General features: G+C 37.2%; 2 protein-coding genes across 7 annotated transcripts in view; one reads left to right on the forward strand and one right to left on the reverse strand.

The window, feature by feature from the left end:
- The window catches only part of LOC134672796 (uncharacterized protein K02A2.6-like), a 36,840-nt gene extending 20,254 nt beyond the window's left edge, over window positions 1-16,586 (reverse strand). Inside the window, exon 1 of the mRNA XM_063530756.1 lies at window positions 16,467-16,586. Within this exon, the coding sequence (XP_063386826.1) occupies window positions 16,467-16,510 (44 nt within the window). The 5' untranslated portion in view covers window positions 16,511-16,586. The remainder of the gene's footprint in view (window positions 1-16,466) is intronic.
- The window catches only part of LOC134672789 (RNA-binding protein lark), a 529,293-nt gene that overhangs the window by 351,844 nt on the left and 150,276 nt on the right, over window positions 1-27,173 (forward strand). The window lies entirely within an intron of this gene.

Consider the following 27,173-nt stretch of genomic DNA (forward strand, 5'->3'; position numbering starts at 1 on the left):
ATGTAATAATGTTACGCATAAATTTAAAATACAACTAAAACAATATTTAATCAGCAAATCCTACTACATACAAGAATTCTTAAGCGAGTAATAGATTATTCAGTTGTATAAGTAGATAGTCGTTATAATTATTGTGAAAATTATTGTTATTATTAAGATTTGAATTAATTGATATTGTTTATTCATATGTTTAAGCTCGGGACACACTTATCTCACGTACGCAACGTATGCAATGCATTATGACATCTGAACCCTGACATTTGTACGCTTAGAAACATACGCGCGTATTCGGGAAACGAGATAATCACAAGATCTAGGGACGATATAGAGATCAACTAGATCAACTAGATTAGCGCGATAAGTACTCGGCCCTGCTGACAAAATACCTTTTTGTCCCTTTGGCAGTGGAGACGTCCGGGTGTTGGTGTGCCGAGGCCAAAATTTTTTTGAGAGAATTGGGGCAACGTTTGAGGGATGGAGGTCATGACCCTCGTTCCGGGTCATTCCTGATGCAGAGGCTGTCTATCGCGGTCCAGCGTGGCAACGCGGCGAGCGTGATGGGCACCTTTGCATCTGGAAGGGCGCGGGACGGGTTGTTTGATTGAGTTCTCGGTTGTGGCTTTATTTAGCTTAGTTTTAATTTAGTTTAATTTAGAGTTAATTTATTAATTTAGTTTAGTTTAGTTTTAGTTTAGTTTTTAAATCTTTAATTTATAGTTAGTTTTAATGATATTGTTAAGTATTAGTTTTTAATCGGAAATAAAGATCAACTAGATTTACATTAGATATTGACTAGATGTGACTTGGATATCTAAGTCATAACTTATCGAAATCGTTCAAGAGGACCTCCAGAATCGCGGAAACGTCAAATTTGACATATCTATCTTACAAATATCTTTAAATTATCCATATCGTAACTTGTTGAGGTCTAGTAGAGATCTAATTCATTTCTCGAATCGAGCCGATACTTGTCATACGCAACGCAACGCATGACAAGTATGTTTCTAAGCATACAACTTTCAGGGTTCAGATTGTCATAAATTTGACTAAACTAATTTCGCATAATTGTTATTGTGCTGAAACTATTAACATTTCTGAAAAATCTTTGGCGTAAAGGTATTATTTTTATCATCTCTCTATTTTTTCCTGTAATGAATTAGAAAAGCAAACCCGTATCTTTGCGCCTACAGCGTGGGCGGTCCGCTGACGCTTCAAAACTTGACGTAGGGCTCCTCGGAACACTCCTTTCCCGTGTGCTGGCGGCGCATTTACATTTTCCCTTCTCTTTCAGAATATTTCCTACAATTGTCGGCGCTCAACTTCTAAATCTATTAGGAAAATAAGCTACTGGACAATAAAATTAATCGGAAAACATGCGAATGGTTAGAAATGCTTTCGGGAAAGGAAGCTATTGAGAAAAAATAAAATGGTAAAAATTGCGAATGGCAAATATCGCAATCTGGAAAAAAACGTTTTTCGGAAGAGACAGTGCACACTATGTAAGTAAACTTTGTATCAAAGTACCTACTATTCATGTTATATTCGCCACAAATTTGTTCGACTGTACAGAACTTTAATAAAAGGCCTCTGGGAATTACAACAGATCTCATAAGATAACTAATCAAAGTGAGCGTGATTTGATTGCTTTAGGGATTGGTTTCATTACAATGGATGAGGATATCGTTTCATATTTCGTGACTAGTTTGAAAGCTACGAATCTTACTACTAGTACTTACTATAAAACTTTCTACACTCCCGGCCAAAATTATGGAAACAACTATTTAATTACTCGTAGATCCGAAAATTGTGATATTGCGATGGATTTTATAGGTACTACTCATTGACAATTAAAAAACAAAATGGTAGAAATATTAATAGAACATTTTATAAGTAGGTAAATTACTCAAATAATTCCAGGGTTTATGATTTTAATAGCTTTTTTGTCGCTTCAGTTTTTGGATTTATTTTAAAATAGCTGAGTCATACAGTAATACATATTTAGTTCCTTTTCAATTTAGTTATTATTTAGTTCTATGCTCACGAGATCTACAAGCTCACAGAGCTACTCCGTTTTATGTCTTGATTGCCCAAACGCCTTTAAGGTACATTACTCTATCGTAATAGTCAATGGAATAAATACTTTACGGGCCCCCATGTCTTTATGGGTGCCATAAATACTCGAGTTGGCACTGAGTCGCGAAAAATTGAGAATTACCTCTTTCGCGGTTGCCTATGGTTGAATACTATTGCTGATAGCTTTGAGCGGGAGGGTGTGTAGGTCCATTGTAACTTGATCTCTAGATTTAACCCTTTTCCAGGCCGCATCAATGTTTTCCTAAAAAATCCAAATATATTCAAATTAAGGTATCGTCTTGGGTCGTCCCATTCGTTTTTCGTCAAGTTCTTAAATTAGTCCTATTCTGCTTTCGTCACGCATTCTACATTGAAAGCCGACGACGATTGTGACGAATGTAGAATGGGCGACGAAAGCAGAATAGGACTAATTTAAGAAAGTCGAAAGTGCAATCTAATTTGAACCTTAAATCGGAAAGCTATAGTTAAAATTCTATTGCTTCGTATGTGATCGATAAACCTTATGTCTGGGATAGGGTGAAAAGGGCTTATGTAGTAGTTGTGGTAGAGCAGAGGGCCTACCGCGAACCGCGTTCGACGTGTTGCCTCTCTGCAGGGCTCGGAACCGGTATTTTTTGAAAACCCCGAAATAGACCAGTATTTAGAATTATTTTATGCTCTTTACGTAAGACTGGATCATGTATTTAGGTTACGAATTTGTGTTATCAGATTGTCCAATTAAAAAAGAAATAATAAACCAAAGAACGAAAAAGAACGTAATAATACCGGTATTTTTGTATGGAGCAAATACCGGTTTCCGAGCCCTGCCTCTCGCACTTGTAAATTTATTTGTAAGCGTGACAAGGAGGCAACACGTCGAACGTGGTCCGCGGTAGACCCTCAGCGTTGCTCATAAAATTTTCCGCTTACCCGCTCAGTGCAACCGCAACCGCGCCAGCTAGCGAACGCCCTAACTCGACCAAAACACAGAATAAGTAATAGTATTACCGTACACAAATGACACTTCCTACAGAACCGAAGTTTGACAGCTATTCAAGATCGAATAATGACATCCCTTTCTACCAATGGTACTATCCCTTCCAACTATTTTGGGTTGTCAAAATTCAAGTAATTCTCTTATCTGGTGGTCATGCACGCAAAGGGATGTCATGTTAAGTTGTGTTAACCCTAATAATTGCTCGGAGCAATGCTAAGCCGAACGGAGCCGAGTTTGCCCGAAGTAGGGGTGTCTCCCCACCGACCAAAGCTCGGAAAGCAGTTTGAAATTGTTCCCGTGTCCGTAATGGCCACAAATTTGATAATAATGTGCAATCGTTTGGTGCTGATTCTAAATGGGTCGTTATAGATAAAAAAGGTTTTTTCGGTTTACCTGACGACAGCACGAAAGGGGGTGTTTTAATAATTTCGGTTATTTGTTATGTACAGTGGTGTTCAAAAGTGCATAGATTGATGTCGACCGTAATGCCTTAATATGACGGTTGAAATATCTCCATGCACTTTTGAACGCCAGTGTACATTGATTGTTCAGTCAACGGTAAAAATATGGGTGTACAAATCATCTCAAAAATATGTCCCATAACTCTTATGTCAGTGAATTAAGAACTATGGGACATATTTTTGGGTAAGTTGTCTACACTCATATTTTTACCGTTGACTGTTCAATAACAGCATTAAACATGAACAGTATATTTTTGATACAACCACATTATTTTAAGGGCAGCCTAACTTTCGTATGTTTTACAAAAAAATACGACATTTAGTTTTCCTTATAAAATATTTCAGCATGCAATGTATTACTACTTTGTTTTTATTCACAACATAACTTTTACAGACGCGATGTCAAAACTGTCACAAGTCAAAAGTGAAAACATTTTCGCAATACATTGTCGCCCGCAAAATTTTCAAAAAATAATTGGTCGCAGATAGGTACCTATTTTTTTCTGAAAGTTAAGAACAATGACGAAATAATACGTATTGGTAAAATTGATAAAGACCAAAACTTAACCAAGGGAAAGTTCCGGATCATTTTTTTTTGCACTGAGTCGTAAGGTTACAACTGGTGGTCCTAAGGCCTAAAACCTAAGGTTAAGGCTCAACCGGTGTCCTTAAATTAGGAAACAGGCATACATTTTATGTTGTTTAAAAAACTGCAAATGCTAATTCCCGAAACTAGTTTATTTCTCATGCAGATTTTGCTATAAAACGCATTCATGTAACACGTGGAAATGTGTTTAAAAAACCTGCATGAAAATTTAATTAGGAAGATTAGCTTAAACTCATGTGCATTCCATTATGAACTCTAGCTCCAAGCAGCAAGGATGCTAATCCACTAAAGCCATAACCAATATAAGACCTTACGAAACTCAACTCAATTAGAACTGCATAACAAATGAATATCAGACCATACGACAATAGCGTTCGTTGCGGTAATTTTTCGACCAATTTCATTATATCACGCAAATAATTATCAACCGAATTTCATAAAAGATAAAGATAAAAGATAAAGATTAAAAAATAGTTTATTCAAGTAGGCATATTACAATGCGCTTATGAACGTCAAATAAACCTTTACCGGCTCCAACCGTACACCTCTGCCCCGAGAAGATTTAAATCCCCCCTCAATTGGAGGAGGGTATCCCAATATGGGACCGGCAACAAACTCGGCGGGACACATCTTTTCAAAACATTATTACATCTTATAATTAACATGCATTACGAGTAATTAAGAAAAATACAATTTAAATTACTATAGAATTCATGCAATTATACTCAGTGAGTACATAACTTTATAGAATTTGATATAAAAAAATAAACATATATGTACATGAAATCCCAAATACGTAGCTCTTTCAGAAAACATATCAAATCTTACAAAAGGAAAAGAAATTAAAATCAATAAAAGAAATGAGTACATAGTTTTTAAAGTGCATTATTGAATGTTTCCGGCTTTATGAAATTTGGTAAAACTTTGCGGTGATTATTCGGAATTTTGGACGTGAATCGGTGACCGAGCCGTGAGGGATGTTATTGACTGGTTTGATTTATAGTTTGGTTTTATATTGCACAAAGTTTGCACATGAACGGAATTTTTTCGGAATTTTAGCATGCACTGGACTGGACTTAATTAAGTAGGTTAGCGTCCCGTCTCAACCACATGAAAAAACCGGACAAGTGCGAGTCGGACTCGCGCACGAAAGGTTCCGTACCATTACGCAAAAAAAGGTGAAAAAATCACCCTTTTTGTATCGGAGCCCCACTTAAATATTTATATTATTCTGTTTTTATACATCATCTGTGAAAATTTCAACTGTCTAGCTATCACGGTTCATGAGACACAGGCTGGTGACAAACAAACGGACGGACAGACAGACAGACGGACAGAGGAGACTTAGTAATAGGGTTCCGTTGGTATCCTTTGGGTAGGTACGGAACCCTAAAAATCTCAGAAAAAGGTATCAGTAAGTACAATAACAACAAATCAAATTATAAAGTTAAAAATAAAAATGGTAACAAAAACTATCAAGTTTCTATGGGCTAGGCAGCGATCAAAATTTCGATAGGTATTTGAGTTGTTCAAATGGTTGAAAACTTTCGGCCCAAATCCATTCAGATTGGTACATAAACTTGATGGAAATCTACTGTACTAATTAATGACTATTGCAATCAGTTGATGTCGATTAATGCTAATCGTTTATGAGTGCTTATGATAATCATCTAATCGTGAGATTCCACTATTCTCGGTCCATTATAATTAATACATGCATTTAACGTTCTGCTCACGGGAAGGTAATGTGACTAATGTGTGATGGAGTTCAGGGCTATAACATTTAGGGATAAAAATTGCGGGCATCTTTCTCTGTCACTCTAATTACGCCTTCATTGGAGTCAAAGAGAAAGATTCTCGCAATTTGCTAAGTTCTTTTTTCGCGATAGGCCCTCAGACGCCTCCACAGATGTAGGTAATATTTGGTTTGATGTCAGTGTATGTTCGAATTAGCCTGAGAGGGCCTACCGTGAACACCGATGTTCGCAAACGCTGTGACATTGTGTTAAGAGCCATCAACTTGATAAAATGTATGGGTCTTGTCTCGTTGTCGTCTGAGAACATTCAGAACAACTAATATCCTTTCTAGTGGTTCCTGTGTCGCTCGACAGATGTCGTTAGTCGAGCGACGAGCCCGACGTCGCTCTCCGACAATATCCTGCCGCTACAATTAAACCGCCGCCGGATATTACAGACTTGTGTGTTTAAAAACGGAATTACAACGCGAGAGGCTTCCAAACTTTGGAAACCTTTGGTTTTGATATAGGATAGATAGATATAATACTCTATATTGGCACAAATCAGTAAAAGAGCTGAACGAAAACAATTTATTAAAGATAGAGGAAGACAACAGGTGGTCTTATCGCTAAAGAGCGATCTCTTCCAGTCAACTATACTCTCGACACCGAGACAACGAGAAATAACCAAAGAGTACAAATATGCACGTAACAATTTGAAAAAAATAGGCCAAATATGATCACATGATTTCTGAACGACCCCTTAGGAGCATTCCATGAAATTGTCTACCGTTTGTCCCGTACAAACGCGAATTTTGTGAAGATTTACAAGTATAAGAGTTTCCTTTTCTATAACAAATGGTCAAAAATATCCACAGAAAAATAATCGCCTGTTTTAAATGCCGAAAAAAAGTCGCAACACAAGGAAATAAAATGCGTTTGTACGGGACAGCCCGTGGAATGCTCCTTAGGGCAAATCCGCCTCTAAATAACTATTGTTAGCTATGCAGACATTTATTTCGTTATATCAAAAACTCATTTGCTAGTTTATTAGTACAGGATTTGGCTTGAGCAAACATGATTTGATTAAAGTTTTCCTAACAGGGCCACAAGGCGGATTGCCGCCTCATAAAGAGGTTCGGTCGAAGCTCAGCTATTCTCCATAGAGATGGGACTGTTGTCGATAACTAAATATCGATACTTATGGCGCTTCAGCGCTGATCACGACACGTTGTCGTTTTACCTCTACAAAGAATATTCGCTACATATCGGGAAATCCATGTTATCGGCTACGACGCAGCGCTAAGACCGTAGCTCAGCGGTAAATGTGTTAAAGTTGTAGGTATACTACACTATTTTCAAATTTGTCTATTCAGAAATTTCAGAATCTCGCGCGTTTTCGATCCTAAGTAATAGAAAAAAAATGGTACCAAAATTTTCATAAAATTTTAATTCCTTCCATTCTGTTACCGCCATTCCAAGTCTATGAATAATGGTAACGGAGCGGAAACATTTTGGAACTAGTTCCTGTGTGAATATTCTCATGGCAATGCCCTTGATTGAGATGTGTAAAAATTCAATATTTGCGTTAGCCCACACTTAAAGCGATTTGCACCATCCCTCTAAAACGGGGTTAACCGGTTAAATTGTTAACTAAGTGTCAAATTGTACTGGTAACCATATTAACTTTTGGTTTAACCGTTTAACCCCGGATTAGTGAATGGTGTAGGTGGCCCTTAGTATACAACTCTCAGTTCATTCGTAAGCGTAGCGTAAGGGATTTTGTATGGGATTTTGAGTTTCCAAATGAGACTTAACGCAAACGCATACGTCATGTCATTTCATGCTACCGAATGAAAATTACACTAGGGGTTCCTGTAAAGAGACTAAGCGAGTTTTATCAATTTATTGATCTAGATAGTGTACGTGACCGTACGCGTCGCTTGACGTGAGTGACGAGCTTTGTTCTTTTGTCGTCGCAAACGTGACGAAGTGGATGACACACGTCACTCGACGGAAATTACGATGTATCCTACCTGCTTTATGATGGTCGCACTTTAGAGCCATTTCAGAGTACTACACTACTACACGCGCGTTACATTTCCCCTTTGAAACTAACACAACACATAACATGAAAAAATTCACACGGAAACTATACTCGTAATACTATACTTGCAAGGTCAGATTTTAAAAACCAAAACCTAAATATCTATTATCGCTAGTTTCCCGCGGCGCACTATATCTCTTGTTTCTTTCAAATTTTTTCCAATGATTTCATACTTTATTTTTAGTTTTTTACAGATCTCGACCATCTCAGCCCCCCACTATTTTACAGCCTCTTTATTCATCCGTCCCGTCTTTTATTTTACTACGTCTTATTTAAATCCATAATTTAAATGCAGATTAGACGGAGTCTTTGAGGAATCCCGCTATTATAAAAAGTATAAAATGTTTCGATTTGGCACGAATTTGAATATTATTGAAGGCTTTTTAGCAACTGGAAGCGATAATCTTAAATTTTAAGAAATAGATTATGTTTAATTTAATTTATTGTATTAATAATTATATCATAATCATTTATTTATAGACTGCAATGGTCGACACAGTTTACATAATATTACACACAACACAATACAAATATATTTACAAAAAAGTGGCTGAGCAGCGGGACGTAAATAGGCTGAAATTGTTATTAATTTATTAAAAAATCATTACCATAATTATATTAACAATTGTTGAGATTTGAACTTTGAACATTTACAAACGGCAATATAAATCCAAGGCCTAAACGTCAATTCCGAGTGAAACAGGGCCTTTCATTACGTCGTTACAAACTTATCTCTTACAATCCCCCGAATCCAAAACTACCAAAAAATATAGGTCATTCGATTGCTGGCAACTTCACCGACCGCAAATGTAAGTTGGCAACTATACTTTCTTTCGGCAGTTAACAGATCGCGCCATAAATAAGGGCATGGACACATCCAATTTTATCGCGGGACAGTCGGCCACCCGTCTTGTGGAGGGGGTGAGTTACTGCCCTATTGTCCTTTGAAAGGGATTAGAGATGCACTGTGAGATTTGCTTGACATTGAGGATGACATTCAGATGACTATACTGTAAAACGTAATTCAAGACCAAAAAAAGTGAGACAATGTTGCCATTGCAATAATTTGTTTGTAAAATTGTAAATTCCTTTTGATAAATAATCACGCTAAGATAATTTATTCATTAGTAATTTTACTCCTACTATTTAAAAAAGTACTTTTATTTATTTATTTGTACATAAATACAAGACGCGCTAGTAAAAAAGTGGCAACATTTCTTACTTTTTTTGGTCTTGAATTACGTTTTGTAGTATAGGTTAAGTCACCTGCAGTAATATGTTACACAATGAAGGCCGCAAAAATACCTGACTCCATCTTATTTTTAGAGCGATAAGAGCGTGTAACATATTTTTGCGCACTTCGAAAAGTTACATATTATTGCAGGTGACTGTACTGCATTATTTTTGCGCCGGCTGTTGCCTGATAATGCTGGCCACAGACGTCCGAATTTTCCGTACGATTGACATGTGCAAGCGAGACAGCGCTAATATGCATTTGTAGAACGACCTCTCGTTCCCACCTGTCATTCGGAAACCGAATGAAAATTCCGAACGACTGGGGCCAGCTCAAAATGTATTCATCCTGCTTGGCAAAAAAGAGTAGAAATTAAAAAGTGGCAACACTGTAGTGTCGTCCTTTTCAAACCAATTTATATAAGAAAACGAGACGACACTACAGTGTTGCCACTTTTTAATTTCTACTCTTTTTTCCCAAGTTGTACGTGTCTTTTCATGTAAACAAACGTGACGTCAAAGTGTCATTACAACATTACCTACGATTCATTGCAATCTAGACATCGTAATGTCAGAGGGGCTACCGCCAAAACCGAAATTCGCGAATTGCGGGGATCTTTCTCTTTTACTCCAATGAAGGCGTAATTGGAGCGACAGAGAAAAATGCCCGCAATTTGCGAACTTCGATTTTCGCGGTTATAGCCCAGATGTTTTTGAGGTGATCCGTTCGTTACTGCGATTATGGATGAAAATCTTATTAGTAATGATATTTTTCATTGGTTATTTGTTGATTTCAATAATTTGAGAGTTTCTCTAAGTAAACAACAACATTTTAAGTGATGATTATTGTGTATGTAATTCAAGAGAAAAGTGTGATAATGTCTTCGAGAAGTGTTTGTTTACATGATAGGACAAGTAAGGACAATTTACTCACTTTAAATTGAGTGACGGATTGCACGTTCTACCTAAATACCAATTTCTATTTCAAGGAACATTTTATCGGATAAAGTAATATTTTTCTTATTGGAAAGGGCGTTTGTGCCAATCTCTGGAAAATCTCATTTGCATTTAAATACGTTTCTTTTGACAGCGATTTCATAAAAGTTGAGACAAAAGTTATTGATATGCCGCCATTTTGAATCCATGGTTTCAGGGTACGAAAATTAATAAAACGCTTTTTCGCTGAACATTAATTATTCAGACTCGTAAGGAATATCATTCTGGAATGTTCTAAATCTAAATTTTATTTGGCAATAACAACTGCCAAAGTACCTACAAGTACAAAATTCGAATATGTTCCAGAAAATAACTAGGTATGCTAACTGTTTCTATGTAGCTTTAAAAATCTAATTCAAACTAAGGTTTCCGAACTAAATATGTATTTCAAATTAAACAATCTTATAACGGATTCTGATAAAACTTTAAATTTCATCCCAATTTGATAGGTACGAGCCATTTGTAACTGGCAGACGTAATGTTACAATCAAATTAGTATAATGTTTCACGTTTCTGCATAAGCCCCTAAACTGCAACTTGCATAGTTGCTTGAGCATGTTAATGCAGTTCACAACTTCTACACAACTAATAGTTATGCGGTAATTAAGCGAAGACTTAACCGTAGATTAAAACTTGCATTGTTCTAAAAGTTACTAAGAGTTTAGAAAACCTGGAGCGATTTAATTATTGGGCTCTAGATTTATATCTTGCTGTCTATCTATTTTATGGGATAAAGGTAAGCAATTGACCACAATCTCACCTGAGGTAAGTGCCGATGCGGTCTAGGATGTACACCCAAGGCCAAAAGTATGGAAACAAGCTTATACTTTGATAGAAAAGTTTGATTTTATATTATTCATTGACGATTTGAAAACAATCTTCTTCGACCTAGCGTTTTCCCGGCCTAGCGCCAGGGTCCGCTTTCCTGCTCAGTCTTCTCCACTTCGCTCGGTCTTCGGCATCCTCGGGTGTGAGATTGTTCTCTCCCATGTCCGCTGTCACGACGTCCAGCCAGCGCTTCTTAGGCCTACCGCGTGATCTAGGGCCTTGGACAGTAAGACGATTGGACGATTGGACGATTTGAAAACAATATGGTAAAATTAATAATAGAACATTTGAATAGTAAATTACTCAAATGCTGGCTTTGATAGAGAGGAGAATTTTTGTATGGTGTCCATACTGTCTATAGAGAAATAAGCCCTTTTGAAAAGACTGTCCTCAACTATACTTGGTCAAGCAGATCTTGTCAGTAGAAAAAGGCGGCAAATTTGAAAAATGTAGGCGCGAAGGGATAGCTCCTCATAGAAAATTTGAATTTCGCGCCTTTTTCTACTGACAAGATCTGCTTGACCATCTATATCATCTTTGTCCTAACTTTTTTTTAATCTTTTCGACAATATTTTATGATATTTTGATATGTAGCGGGAATTTTGAATATTTTGGGGTTGCCAAATGCAAATTTTAGGATACAAATATACAACAAAGATAGATACATGAGACATTAAAGAAAACAACGTTGTTTCCATACTTTTGGCCTTGGGTGTAAGCTTACAATACGTCTATTCATTCTCGATTTGAAAAGATCTGTGACTTTTTTCAAGCTATGTTGAATTTCAAGGCTAAACTACCGACTTTGGTGATATTTGTCATGTACACTCGACGTCAAAGATATGTTTACACTTTTGCACCTTACTCCTTTGTTACAAGACGAAAAGTGTAAACATATCTTTGACGTCGACTGTACAAAACTAAAACCCCAAGGATAGTTTTATATAGGCTAACTATAGGTGCCATGCAACTAGGGAACTAATCAAATTATATATTATATATTGAATATTTTTTAATTTGTGTTGTGACCGGGTGGTCAGTAAAGCTGCGTAAGCCGAGCTTCGAACCTAGAACTACCAGCTTCGCAGCCAGAGCCAATACCAACTATATCTTTAGGTATTTATCTGTCTCTGTATTTTTAGGTATTTAAATAAAAGTAAACAAACAATTTGTACATTTTCGGGTAATTATAACATTTATTGGTTAACCAACCAAATACAAAAGCGCTTGGATCTGTCACTGAACTACCTGACTTTAACCTACATTATTTGATCATGTAATGTTTCCATCTACCCTCAATTTGTATATATTGTGTACTTTTATTTAAATACCTACCTAAATATACAGACTATAGGCAAAATCAGGAAAATGCAAGTAAACAATAGGTACATAAATATATTTTCCCCCCGTTTTAAGTCCCTTAATTAAACAAAGTATCTTTCGTCTAATATCACCGCTCACCATGTCCGGAATGAATCATTAAGAAAGTAATTAAAAGCAAAATCGTCGTCAGCCTTTAATTAGCCTCCATAAAAACCATTATATTTCACAATGAATGGACCGTTTTTCAACAATATAAAATTGTTGCCCTTGTTTTGTAAATTTTTGTCGTACTTTAATTTGAGTTACCTTTTGCGGCCGACGAAATTAGAAGTTACGTTAGCATGTTTATTTTCATTTGTTACGCATGTTTTATGGGGATAAGCATTTGAAAATTTATTTGTAGCACAGTGGTACTCGTACCTCAATAACTCGAACCTAGATAAGAGTGACATTCCATTTCCAACTGCAGCTGCAATACTGTTCATTTTACTATGGAAACGCGTCGCTGTCATTGTCAATTTCCATAGAAAATGAACAGTATTGCAGCTGCAGTTGGAAATGGAATGTCACTTTAAGGCGAAATCCTCTTTAACACGAAATATATTCCCTTCCCTTCTAAGCCCTCCCATAACTCGAAATATTTAACCTCATTTAAGACGAAATAACCAATGATTCCATTCACGACTATCCAGTACAATTTTTAAATAAATAAATATATGGCTAGACTTAAAGACACCAAAATTGGAGTAAGCCACGTGTACTTGTAACGACTCGATGAAATCGCGGAGTGAGCCACGCCTGGCAGCGCTTAGATGAGAAGTACTTATAAGTCTTATAACTAAAGTAACTATTATCATTTTAGACGTGAAATAGCGGAAGGAACGGGGTAGCTAACGTCACACGTGCCGTCATACGTCGATAGCGATTACAGGATGCAAATGACACTAATGTCGGCGGGAATCCGGGATAACGGAGATCAAAGCGCCTCGTCTATAGTTGGCTGGATGGGACACAAATTTTAATAATTAAATATTGAAAAAAAAAACGTCAAATGGTTAAAATGCTATGTGTAAAACAAGTAAGAGCTCCAACATGGCTATTTTTTACCGGAAGCCTCTCGCCTTTCCGATATCGGATTTCGGAAGGTGGCACAGTAAGTCAATAAGGCTTGGCTTGTAAGGGTACTAGACGACGGTATATGTTATATAAATACATAGGATAGGTTAGGTGTATAGGTTCATAGAAAACATCCATGACAAACATATATTTGTGATAAACACACAAATGTTTTAAAAGTTTTCTGTTCTTTATATCCTACTACCCTAAGGTTGTCTGGAAGAGATCGCTTACAGCGATAAGACTGCCTGTTGCTACGTTCATTTACATTGTAAATCTGTTATTGAATTTTTCTTTTGTGGTGCAATAAAGTGTATTTACTTACAAATAAATATAAAACGGGGCTGTACAGTCGACGTCAAAAATATGTTTACATTTATCGCCTTATCACAAAGGAGTAAGGTGCAAAAGTGTAAACATATCTTTGATGTCGACTGTACCTACGCTTGCTTGCCAAGTTCATAATACAAAACGAAAGTTAAGGATAAATAAAAAAAGTCTCTCAGCTGATTATTATACCGGGTGTGGCCTGTACTATGAGCAAAAAATTAAACCGTAGGCTGTACTCCTCATACTGACCAACATTTGTTCAGCGATTTTTAAAAATAACTTGTAGTTTGATTTTTAATACACTTTAAATTTTATTCTAAGACGCAATGTATTGCGAATTTTGTTATGTTTAAGGCGTGACAAGCAACATCAATCACAATGATATGGCGTGGTGATGGCGTCCATTGAAGTTATATTTATTTTGTATGAAAAATAGGGAGCCTAAATACTACATAATTTTTAAAAGTTGTTGAACTAAAGTGTCACCGTTTGAGGAGTACAATCTATGTTTTAATCATTTGCTCGTGTTACAGGCCACACCCGGTATATTACCACTTCCAGTCTTGAAAACTAGTCGCATCCTTGTTTTATTATTCCCTCCAAACTTTTCTAATAATATGAAACTCGGGCTTTGTGCCGTGTAGCCTCTTAATCGCCAATTAAACTCCGGTTAATCTCGCTTTATATGTGCAACCGGGCTTAGGGTTGTTTACCGTGGGTTAGTGTTTCACTTAAGAACTATTCGATACTTCAGGGATGCTACATACGTTTAAAGGATTTTTTTTCCGTCCTGGGTGCCTAGCCAAGGTTACAATCGTTAACGCTCTGTAGCGAATGAAGCGCAACCGTCACATTCGCGTTAATTTGGAAGAGTGATAGAGAGACACAGTGCGTTTCGTTGTCGTAGCGCAAGCGATGGTCACCTTGGCTAGGCACCCAGTTGAAGGCGCCGAGTTCGCTAAGATCTTTTTGCACTTTGTGTCTTCAGAGCGGTACCTAGGACGTGTCCAGACGATCTTCGGCCATTTGGTACTCCAGAGTATGCTTGGACACTCTGGACTAGGTACGTATCTACCCGTGCCATCGGATTCGGTTTCGCTTTCACTTTTGCAGTTACACAAAAACAATGTGTAGGAATAGTCATCATTTAGACACATATTAACACACATTTATAGACGGGTCTATCGCGAATTTATTTTATTACCTTGATTTACCGACATTTCGACACAGGTTTCACTGGTCGCGGCTAACTGATGTACCAGCAAAATGTCAAAACAGAGATTCGTGCAACTACCCGATGAACAATATCCACGCACACATCCGAAGATAGATCCCTTGGCATTAACTTCTGTATCATTGGTTATTTATTATACATCGTGCATTATACAGGAATTACAATCATACATAACGTCTTGGGTATTCTTGGTGTTTAATATTTACTTTAAGTATCTCTATATATTAGTCACTATTAGTGTGAGATTAGACATAAATTTTCCTCTGTCCCTGGCATTGGTCATCCATTGGGTACAAGTATTGAGCATAGCATCGAGTTTTGGAGTTTCTAAGTAAAAATTCAGAAACGGAACTTGTTAAACCGTCCTTTAATGCTTTATAAGAAAGAGAAATTTACTTAACACAGTAACAAAAGCTTTAAGAATATACTACATCCCAGTACAATGTCGCATTATATCTATTTTCTTGGCAATTAGGGCTGTATTTTTCTTTGCCGCTTGAAAAGCCGTGTTTAATGAGCGGGGCTTGGTCCTAATACCGGTACTTAAGGCCCGTGCCTATACAACTTATATTAATCCTACCTTCTTAATAACATTATTAATAAGAATAAGATGGACTGAGTAATCTATTACCTATTCACGCTTAATTAATAGCCCTTCAACGTGCACACAGCTAAATAACCGTGATTATTTAAATTTAACGACAGGTATTTAAAAATGGGGGCCGCTACGGACTGTATTGTGTATTTAAGTACCTTTTGAATACATCAAACTAGTTTTTATGTTGCTGGATTCGTTGATCTAGGAACTCAAAACAAAAATGGCCGTTTTTACTTTGGACACATATATAGATTGATTTTGTGTGTTTTTACTTTGGACACAATTCCGCAGCCACCTGGAAGGTAAGGCTGCGCTGGCATCCAAAAAACTCGGTGTGCTCAATAAAGCGAGGCGATACTTTACTCCGGGGCAAAGACTGCTGCTTTATAAATCGCAAGTCAGACCCCATATGGAGTACTGCTGTCACCTTTGGGCAGGAGCACCTGGATGCCAGCTTGGACCCTTCGACTCAGTCCAAAGGCGCGCTGTGCGAATCGTCGATGATCCCAAACTCACAAGCGGTATTGAACCTTTAAGTCTAAGGAGAGACTTTGCCTTCTTGTGTGTGTTCTACCGCTTGTACAATGGGTTGTGGTCTGAGGAACTATTTGACATGATGCCAACGGCTGCTTTCTATCACCGCACCGCTCGCCGTCGGCAGGGTGTTCATCCTCACACCCTAGAACCTAAATGGTCGCGTACTGTGCGATTTAAGAGGAATTTCCTCCCGCGGTCGCTCCGGCTGTGGAATGAGCTCCCTCCCGAGGTTTTCCCGAGGGTCTACAGTATGGGGTTCTTCAAAAAAGGAGTGTACAGGTTTTTAAAAGGTCGGCAACGCGCATGTAACACCTCTGGAGTTGCAAGCGTTCATAGGCTACGGTGACTGCTTACCATCAGGCGGGCCGTATGCTTGTTTGCCACCGATGTGGTATATAGAAAAAAATATTGACAAATCCAGCAACATAAAAACTAATTTGATGTATTCAAAAGGTACTTAAATACACAATACAGTCCGTAGCGGCCCCCTTTTTTAAATATCTTTCGTGAAATTTGCAATGCAATGATTTTTTCAGCACAGATTAATATTGTCAGTATCCGTATCGGACCGTTTTGTTTTTTTTGATATTTTTGTTTTTTAAGGCGCTAGAGGCTCTAAGGGCTCTAGCCTAGAGCCCTTCAAAAATGGCCAAAATGGCCTCATTAACTATGCCGCAATGAGAGGCGTAGTCTTCAAAACTGATATCAATTAGCCAAAAAAGCAAACCGACACAGATAATTTCATAATCATTTAGATTTCCAAATTTGGTCACGATTGGTTAAGTTTTGGAGGAGGAAACAGTCGAGTACGAAACCTCGATTTTTGAGATTTTTACGCAGGATTTTTCGCCTTGTCCTTATCGCACTAGTTTTAGGAGCCGCTTCCGTTAGCGAGACAGGTATATTTACCTAAAATATTTAAAACTCGGCTCCTGTTGCGTCTTATACGCGATACGATACGTTGTGCAATTTAATAATAGTAAGTGAATTTACTGTGACTACAAAATGTATTACGAAAATAAGCCTCTATACACTAAATTCTCTTTAGTACCCCATTTTTAAAATGTGTCCTCACATTTAAGGTCATCAACTATAACATGCCACAAACAAACATTATACAGTATTTATGCATGCCATATTTCGTCGGCTGCATCTCTAGAGGGGCCACGTAAAAATTGGCCAAGTTATAACGAGTTCCCTTTGTTAGGCGCTATTACTTATTCTTTTCACCGGCGCAATTAATGTTTAATGTAAAACAGCGGACTTGGGAGGTTTTCTAAATTTAAACGGGGCGATGGCAGGGCTATCTGTGTTGCTAGATAAGTATTTTGCATTGATATTTTATGAAAATTAGTTGTTTGTTAATAATTATAACTGGTACATTATTTATGGCATGCTTTTTCTAGCTTCTATACCCCTAGTGTAAATTTCATTCGATAGCGTGATGTGATGATGTACGCGTTTAAGTGTCATTTTGTATGGGACGTTTTAGTTTCCGAAACTTCCCGCTTGGCGCGCTGTTAAAATCCCTTACAAAAATAGACATAACGCGAACAAACGCGGTATGTTAGCTTAGATGGAATCTATGTAACTAGGAGGAAATTCAAACTTCATGGTTATCTGGTGGCATTAAGTCCACTATTTGTACCACTACCTACCTACTCTCATGTATTTGTATTGTGCAATAATGATTTAATAAGTAAATGATATAATCGATTCTGACCATGTCTTCCGAATCGCTGACATTTTTAATAATTGCAACAAATTACTGTGTTATTTGCGGTATTGAGATTTTCTTAGATGCTAACATAGGTAGATAGACATCTATTGAAGATCTACCTATTCTAATTTAACAATATTCGCCCGTTCTAAAACTTCAAAACAATTGTTCCGAAAGAGAACAATTAGCCGAGTCGATATTTTGGCCTTTTGTTTGAAGTCAAGCAGAACTCTCGTTTGTTTTAATGGGTCTGTGTCAAAAGTTTGGATATCTTGTAGAAGTCTTATTATGTGATTATTTCTATTATGTTTCAAAACTTTGAGTAAACTTTAGTTCATATTATTTTTCAAACTCGAAGCGTAAGATGACACCTGTCATTTTAATACAATTTTGCGAGATTTGGCGTTTGGCGCCGCATTATAGTATGTACCTACCTATAGGTATAAAATGGAGTATTAACACCTTTTAGGAGTGTAGTAGTTCTGTCTATCTACACATGAATGTGACTAGATTATTTATTAAAAGAGAGATTAAACAAATGATCATACCTAAATTATTAGCCTGAGACATTATTCCCAGGACACTGGCCGCGTTCCCCCTCTGCACAGTGAGGCTGAGTTTTTGCGCAAAAAATGCGCCTGCTCGTAGGTCGCTAGACACCCAGACAAGTTTGGTAGAAATTTCTTTTAATAGTTGTGTTTGCTCAGAGCAAATAAGGTCAACCACGGCGTTGCATGAACAAGAGATTTCCTTTAGCGGGATTGGTCCTTAGGACCCAAGGATGGATTTAAGAAGTGGAGCCACCCAGATTTTTGATGCAGGTGGGGGGGGGGGGTGGGGGGTTTTAAGCGTCTGCGACGTTTGAGGTTATTAATTCTTTAAGTTTAGGTTCTAAGTCAAGTTTAGTATCATTTTCAACTAAATCAAAGATGTAGACATAGATTTCATCGAAATCGGTTCAGCGTTTATTGATTTCCCATACAATCCTACACCTTACCATTCATTTTTAAGGTTTTTTTTGGAATAAAAACTAACCTATGTTCTACCCCGGCTCTATCTCTATACCAAATTTTATCTAAATGGGTTCAGCGGTTATTGAATCCCCATACAAATTTCCTCCTCCCTTTTCACACCCTTAAGGGATGATTATTGAGATTAAAAGTATGCTATGTTATTCCCTGGGACTCAAACTATCTCTGTACCAAATTTTAACTAAATTGGTTCAGCAGTTTAAGCGTGAAGAGGAATTAAAAAAAAGTATTTTTTTCATATTTTATGTGTTTTTACTTCGGAATGGTGTCATTATGATATCAGAAATGAATTCGGCACCCTCGATTTATTCGAAGACGATACAAAACTTGACCTAGTAGCTTAAATGATACAGAGATATCAAGATCAAGTTGAGAGCCCCCCCCCCTAAAAATTTACATCAAAAATCTCGGTGGCTCCACTTCTTGAATCCATTCCTGGGTCCTAAGGACCAATCCTGCCAAAGGATATCTCTTGTTCATGCAACGCCGTATATTAGCTCCAGCGCCATCCGCTATAATACTAGTTTTATTAATATTAACTCACATATATAGACGGGTCTAACGCCAATTTTATTCAATTACCTTGATTTACCGACGTTTCGACACAGGTTTCACTGGTCGTGGTCGCTGGTCGTGGCTGACTGATGTCCCAGCAAAATGTCAAAACAGAGATTATATTTATATTATCTGCACACTTGTATGTATTATAAGCGATTAGGAAGAAGTGTGACGCTTCTTTGTGGATGGCACAAACTATACCTTATAGGGAGTTAGGGATCGAAAGCTTCCATTTCAAAATAGAAGTTTCCATTATTTTTTGTGCAATTTTCCACGCTGGAAACTTTCCACAATTTGCACGTAAGTACATACAAATAGGGTATGGGGTATGGGTAGGAGATGCTTTAATAGAGCCTTAGCCTAGGCAAGATGACAATCGTATGTATGTATGCATGTATGTATGTATTTACTTTATTGTACATAGAAATATAAACACGAGAAACACAGTTACAGAGTCAATTAAATACAACAATCGTTCGCAGGTAAATGGAATGAAATGCTATCTGTCTCCATCGCGCTAACATGGAAGAGTGATAGAGAGACAATAACGCTTCGTTTTCTGCAAACAATAGTCATCTTGGCTAGACCTCATCAAGCAAATCGAAAAATTTTGCTTGACATATCGCCGACACTTGTCGCAAGACCCCTTGGCTAGACGGATTAAGTAAAAATACTTTATTACATTCAATAAAAACACTTTATTAAACTCGAAAGTCTAGCACAGACAGATTCAGGTCGTACGTCCCTTTGTCTCCCGGATTTACTTATATTGGATTCCGAGGAGGGCCGTTTTGTAATAAATGTCGATCTCGCATTCCGCACCCGGAAATGGCAAATAATCATGCAGAACGGAGGATATTACCGGAAGTATTGAGTTTTTCAGCATATCTTAGACATCATCCTCATATAATATTTTAAAACTTTCGCGTTTTGAACACATATTAACTCACATTTATTTTATAGACGGGTCTATCGCGAATTTATTTTATTACCTTTATTTAACGACATTTCGACACAGGTTTCACTGGTCGTGGTCGCAGCGTCCTATTTCACCAACGTGACAGGTGCGACAATTCGACAAGTCTCATTGTTGCTGACGTCACAGGCATCCATGGGCTACGGTTATCGCTTACCATAGGGCGGGCCGTATTCCTGTTTGTCACCATCATTGTATTATTAAAAAAAAAACTTTTATATCGGCAAAAAACAGCTATTTCTCTTGTGATGTTTATGATGATAATGATGACAATTGTCACAAGATTTCAAAGAACTTTCGATAATTCTTGACAGCAAATGAGTTCTGTGTCGGAATTTCGTGACAATTGTCGTATTTCTTGTGACAATTGTCATTAGCTTCGCAAAATAAGTACTTATTTACTGGCGATATAGTGGAGTTTTTTTTAATTAACATGTTGGTGGCAAACAACCACACCGCCCGTCTGATGGTAAGCGGTTACCGTAGCCTATGGAGGCCTGTGACGTCAGTAACAGTGATGTCGACAAATGCGACATTTGTCACGTTGGTGAAATAGGGCCCTTGTCCCAGCAAAACGTCAAAACAGAGATTTGTGCAACTACCCGACGAAAAGTGTATGTAGTGTACGTATGTGTGTGTATGAAGTGTGTGTGAGTGAAACATCGGTAAATAAAGGTAATAAAATAAATTCGCGATAGACCCGTCTATAAATGTGAGTTAATCATCATCATCACTGGCGTTGTACCGGCATTTTTGCCACGCCTAGTTTAGGGAGCCTGATAGGTTCCCTTAGTTATTTCGAAGTTTTTGTGCATAATATTATAATCTATGTAATAATGTCCTGATACCATGGTAAATCCAGGTTTAACCGGATAACCCCGGGTTAGTGAATGCTGCACGTGGCCCTTAAAATACAACATCTCTAAATGGAACTTACAAGTGAGTTGACGGCAAGTTTAACCAACGTTAATATTCTTAACGACCCGTTATGTCGCCGTTTTAAAATTTAACTGTTATTGCGGTCTACTATAACCGAGTTGTGCAAAAATCGACTTTATAAATATGGAGGTAAGATTCAAAATGTTACTGTAAGAAGTGACAGTATAGGGCCGAAATGATTACCACCCCCATGCTATTTTGTTTGCATGCTTAGAAGGATAGAAGGCTAATTCAGAAATATGCAATACGATACGAATTGAATATCAATATCAATGGTGGACACAAATGAGCATTTAATAAAAACTAGTGGTTTCACATTCTTCGATAAGTCTCTGAAAATAACTTTAACTACTTTTAGGTTACTAAAAAATGTTTGACTAAGTCATAGCCACTCCGTCACGACGGAACCGGCCCCAATTTCTTATTCAATTTTCAAATTTAATTTCAGTCTTTTTTCAATTCAAGATTTTTTTTTCTAATTGATTTTCCTCTCAGTAATTCTAGATATTTAGCCCAACTGTGTGCCAGATTGTTCTCAACTTCACATGTCGTTACCCAACATTGTCCATTAGGCTAAACTGCGATTAACTAGCCTAATAGGGCCCGGCCGTCCTAACCAAACATCGACGGGTCACTGGATATATCTATCTACCTTTAGCTTGGTTACCTGCTCGAAAGTAATAAAATTAAGCAAATAAATAATAAGTAATATTATAAAAATAAAATCAATAATGTACCAAATGTTTGGATCAAATCGATGTTGAAGAAGCTGATTGGTGCGTGCGAAATGAAGTGAGATGCACGCCCAGCACGCCAATTACCACGGCAATTATCAAAACCATAACAGATAAACACATAAATAAATGGCTTTACCGGGATTCGAACACGGGACCTCCTGCTTCGTAGTCAGGGTAGTGGATCAGTCACTACCCTGGCCCCTGTTTCACCAACGTGACAGGTGCGACGAATTGTAAAATCACTGTTGCTGACGTCACAGGCATCCATGGGCTACGGTTACCGCTTACCATCGGGCGGGCCGAATTCCTGTTTGCCACCATCATTGTATTATTAAAAAAAACTTTATGATATCGGAAAAAAACAGATATTTCTCTTGCTAAGTTTATGACAATTGTCACAAGAAACACTACAATTGTCACGAAATTCCGACATATAACTCATTACCTGTCAAGAATTACCTACAATTCTTCTAAATCTTTGACAATTGTCAGAAACTTCGCAGGAGAAATATCTGTTTTTTTCCGATATAATAAAGTTTTTTTAAATAATACAATGATGGTGGCAAACAGGAATACGGCCCGCCCGATGGTAAGTGGTAATCGTAGCCCATGGATGCCTGTGACGTCAGCAACAGTGATTTTACAATTCGTCGCACCTGTCACCGATGTGAAATTGGGGCCAGGTCACTACTGATTAGGCTAGGAAAAAAATATTGCATATCAATGCACAAACAACTATTTTATAAACTTTATATTAGTATGACGTCGGTATCGCAAAGTATTTATTATTTACAGGGTACCGTCCGAGGGTTTTCTTTCGTATTAATGTCCAATCTGTTTTCCATTAGGCACTTGTATTGCTTTCCGAATATTGTTTAAAAATTCAGAGGATCGCCCTCTTATACGGAACTCATACGTAGTATGGGGTGTTTTTAGGGTTCCGTACCCAAAGGATAAAAACGTCTGTCTGTCACCAGGCTGTATCACATGAACCGTGATAGCTAGAGAGTGTAAATTTTCACAGATGATGTATTTCTGTGGCCGCTATAACAATAATGAAATACTAAAAAGTACGGAACCTTCGGTGGGCGAGTCCGACTTGCACTCGTCCGTTTTTTTCAAACTTTAAGGTACCGTTCCAATATAATTGATGTCGACTGTAGGTACCGATGATAGGTTCTCGTATTATTTGATCCCAAATAAAGTCTAGCGTACATTTAAAAACCAATCTATATTCCTACATTTCCTACAAGTAGATCCGTTTCGGTATCTATAGATTTACGTTAGTGTAAAGCCGGGTTTACACTGTCATGCCGTATGTAAAAGGCGGTTGATTGAGGCGCGACGGTTTTTTTTAATTCTACGCGTCACGCGGCAAAATGGCGCGGCGCGGAACAAAATATTTACGGGAGCCGCCGCCGGCGCCACCTATGTATAGCGCTTAGAAGTGGTTTAAAATGGCACGTTTCTGATAATTCTCGTAAAGTATGTGTTGCATCAAAAAAATTCCGATACAGTTTTTCGTTTGGGCTTACGCTGTAATAACTAAGTGAGACATTCACACATTATATTTAGGTATTTAGGTGTATTACTGTCGCTTCTTCTTCTCCTTACATTCTACAATCGGTGTTGGCTATCGCATATATGAAAATATTAACAACTTGGTCAAGCAGATCTTATTGTCAGTAGAAACAGGCGGCAAATTTGAAAAATGAAGGCGCGATGGTATATCTATAAATTTCTCGCCTTCTTATACTGACAAGATTTGGTTGACCATCTATATTTGTGTTATTTACAAATAAATGACTAAAGAGGAGGCCTTGGTGGAGACCCAACTCACCCCTGTCCCTGCCTGCCTGCTGCTGCTGTCGCGTGTCAGGGCTCCAGCCCTGGGCACTGGAGGTTTTGGTAGTTTTTTTGTATATCACATTTATTTCGTTTATACTTATAAATGTTATGGCCTCTTCCAGCGATGTAAGTCACAGCAAAACACGGTAGGCTTTCAACAGGATTCCTGTTTTTACAATTTTGTTAGTTTTGTTTTTTCGTTTGATAGTGATACCCATGGCCGGGGGTGAATGCTGAATTTACAATCCAATTGTTAGTGTAGATAGAAAAAACGTTATTTAAAAATATCTATTGTGTATTTCGCCTAAGAGTCGATTAAACATTAATATGACGCTTAAATAAAAATACCTATTATTTCCTATATTTATAGGATATAAATTTTGGCTTTCGGATCGATTATTTCCAAAATTATTCACTGATTAAAAAAGAACTAATTTTAAGTTCTATGTACCAAATTTCAATGAATTGCTTAGGTTAAATTTTTTTAGTAACGTATTGACATATGGACAGACGGATATTGTAGGTATATCCTGACGGACGGACAGGCTGACGGACACAACGATACTATAAGGGTTCCGTTTTTGCTATTTTAGGGTTTCTCGTTACGGGTTTAAATCCCGTTTAAAGCTATACAATTTTCAATATTTATAGTTAAAAATCCTATAGGTTTATTCGGCTTTCAAAAGCTTATTATTCACTCAGCTTTATTTAACTCTCATATCCAGTGAATTAAATTATTTCAATTAAAATAAAAGCTGAGCCATTAATACCCCATTGGATCATACGTTAGGGTCCAAATTTATGGCACCCAGAAGACGGGATTAAATTAACGCGGATAAGTTAAAACCGGCTGCGGGATGGTCCGTGAAAAGGTAACAGGTACTTTACTTAGTTTACTTACAGAGTATTTTGTAACAGGGAAAATACGTGAACAGTATTTTCGACGCTTATCATTAACAGTGACACAACTCAAAATGAAATGCTATTGCATTTAATATTCTATCTTTTACTGGTAAGATTTAAAATCGAATGGCATTTCATTTTGATTTGTGTCACTATTCATGATAAGCAACGTTTTTTCTTCTTAATAACCATACGGGTAAAAATAATAAAAAAAATGATTTTTTTATTAAGGACAGAGGTGAATATTTTTTTTATGTAAGTAATTAATAATTCTAATTGCATTTAAAGTCTTCTGATATTACCGATTGTTACAACTTTTGTCAAAAAAATATTTTTATTTTTATTTATTACAACAAATTGTTATTAAAATTTACTTTTAACCCTAAGATCATCATATTTCTGAATCTTCTCGTCATATTATAAAACTAAGCAACTTTTTACAAACCTCTGTTAAATGTTGTCTCTTTCTAACAAACGGAAATGTCAACCGGGTAGGGACAAACGATTATCAACGGTTTGCTAAGTTTGACAAACGTTTATAAATTACGCCAAAAATATTTAAGTTTAGATCCCTTTAAATAGGATCCCTTTAACTTTACTAAATTTGTTATATTATGTAGTTACTACATTGTAGTAAATTAAGTATATATACTAACCCAGTATATTTTTAAATTTTACTCACACTTTATGTCCCATCGCCCTTTACTAGCGAACCAACTTTAAAAAGACGTATCAACCTCAATTAACTTTCCAAATTCAACTCTACTACTCTCTCATTACAGACTAATTTCAAATAGACACCGAGATACACGGAAAGTTGTAATAAAACCCTAATCCCTAATTTAACCGGAACGAGCAAGCAACAACTATAAAACGCTGTAATTGAATACTTGGAAGTCGCAGGTAGTTTTGTGTCTTTATTTATCGTGTGCCTGTTTTATGTACAGTAGAATCCGCTTATAATGACATCGAAGGGAAGTGACAAACTCGTCATACTAAGCGGATGTCATATAAAACATACTTGTACAACTTCTTATTTTTGTTATGTTTTCCAAATTAATCTCAAATTCCTTTGTGAGAAATGAGTTCTATTAAACTTGTAACAAATATCAACTTGTTAAAACTAAAATACCTTACACGCCACGAACGCACCAAACGTCCTCGCAGGGAAAGACGTAGTGACGGCCACGAAAACCAGCGAATGTGTCAGTATAACCGGACATAATTTCATGGAAATAGGATTTTTAGGTCATAGTAAGCGGTTTGTCACTATAAGCGAAGTCATTTTATCCGAATTTATCACAAAGAATTTTATATGAAAACGAAACTTCGCACAGTAATTACGTCATACTAAGCAGTTGGTCAGTATAAGCGGAGTCATAATAAACGGATTCTACTGTACTTAGATATAAACATGTAGGTATACATAAAGCTATGTCCTGTTAAAAGGGAACGAATGGTACGATTTAGCCTCTCGCTGGCTCCATTCATTTGGGGACTATACGGCACTGTCACCTGGTGGACTATCCCCTTACCTTTCAAAAAATTGTCAAGTTCTCTGTTCACATACTCGGTCCCGTTGTCAGATCTCAGCCAGACTAATGGTACTGCTACTAATTATTTCGTCGGGTGACAAGCAAAAATCACTAAGTACTATCAAAAAATTAAAGTAACAATGCACTTTATTACACTTGTAACACGGTTTCTTGTCCAATAATTTCAATGGTATTAGTTAGTGACTTTTGCTTGTCATCCGACGATTTATTAATGACGTATAAATTGGTTTTATAAACAAATTATTATGAAAGCATCAGGCGTTCGATTAATATCAGATTTGAATATCAGGGCGCGTAGCCAACGTGCCAATCGTTAACGCTCCGTAGCAGTCATCTCTCTCTATCGCTCTTCCTATTAGTGCGACAGTGACAGTTGCGTTTCATTCGCTACGGAGTGTTAATGATTGCACGTTGGCTACGCACCCTGGCTTTTTTGGCCTAGTCAATTAGGCCGTTTAAAGCAAGGTTTGAAGTACTCTAGTGCTTAAGACTGCATCGAGCAAAATCAGCGAAAAAGGCAGTCACCGTTTAGTCGCTAGCGTTCACATCTCTTGATAAAAAAAATTATAATAAATGTCATTAATATCCCAAAGAGTGTGTTTACAACGAATCACCCTTGAAAATCTGAAATGTTTTACAATATAATAAATACACTTATGCAAAGTTGTACCTAAAACGTGATGAACGAGTGTCAGCGTTTAGTAAAATTTGTATAAAAAAATCGATGCT

Source organism: Cydia fagiglandana, chromosome 17, assembly GCF_963556715.1.
Source record: "Cydia fagiglandana chromosome 17, ilCydFagi1.1, whole genome shotgun sequence".
NCBI classification, from domain to species: domain Eukaryota; kingdom Metazoa; phylum Arthropoda; class Insecta; order Lepidoptera; family Tortricidae; genus Cydia; species Cydia fagiglandana.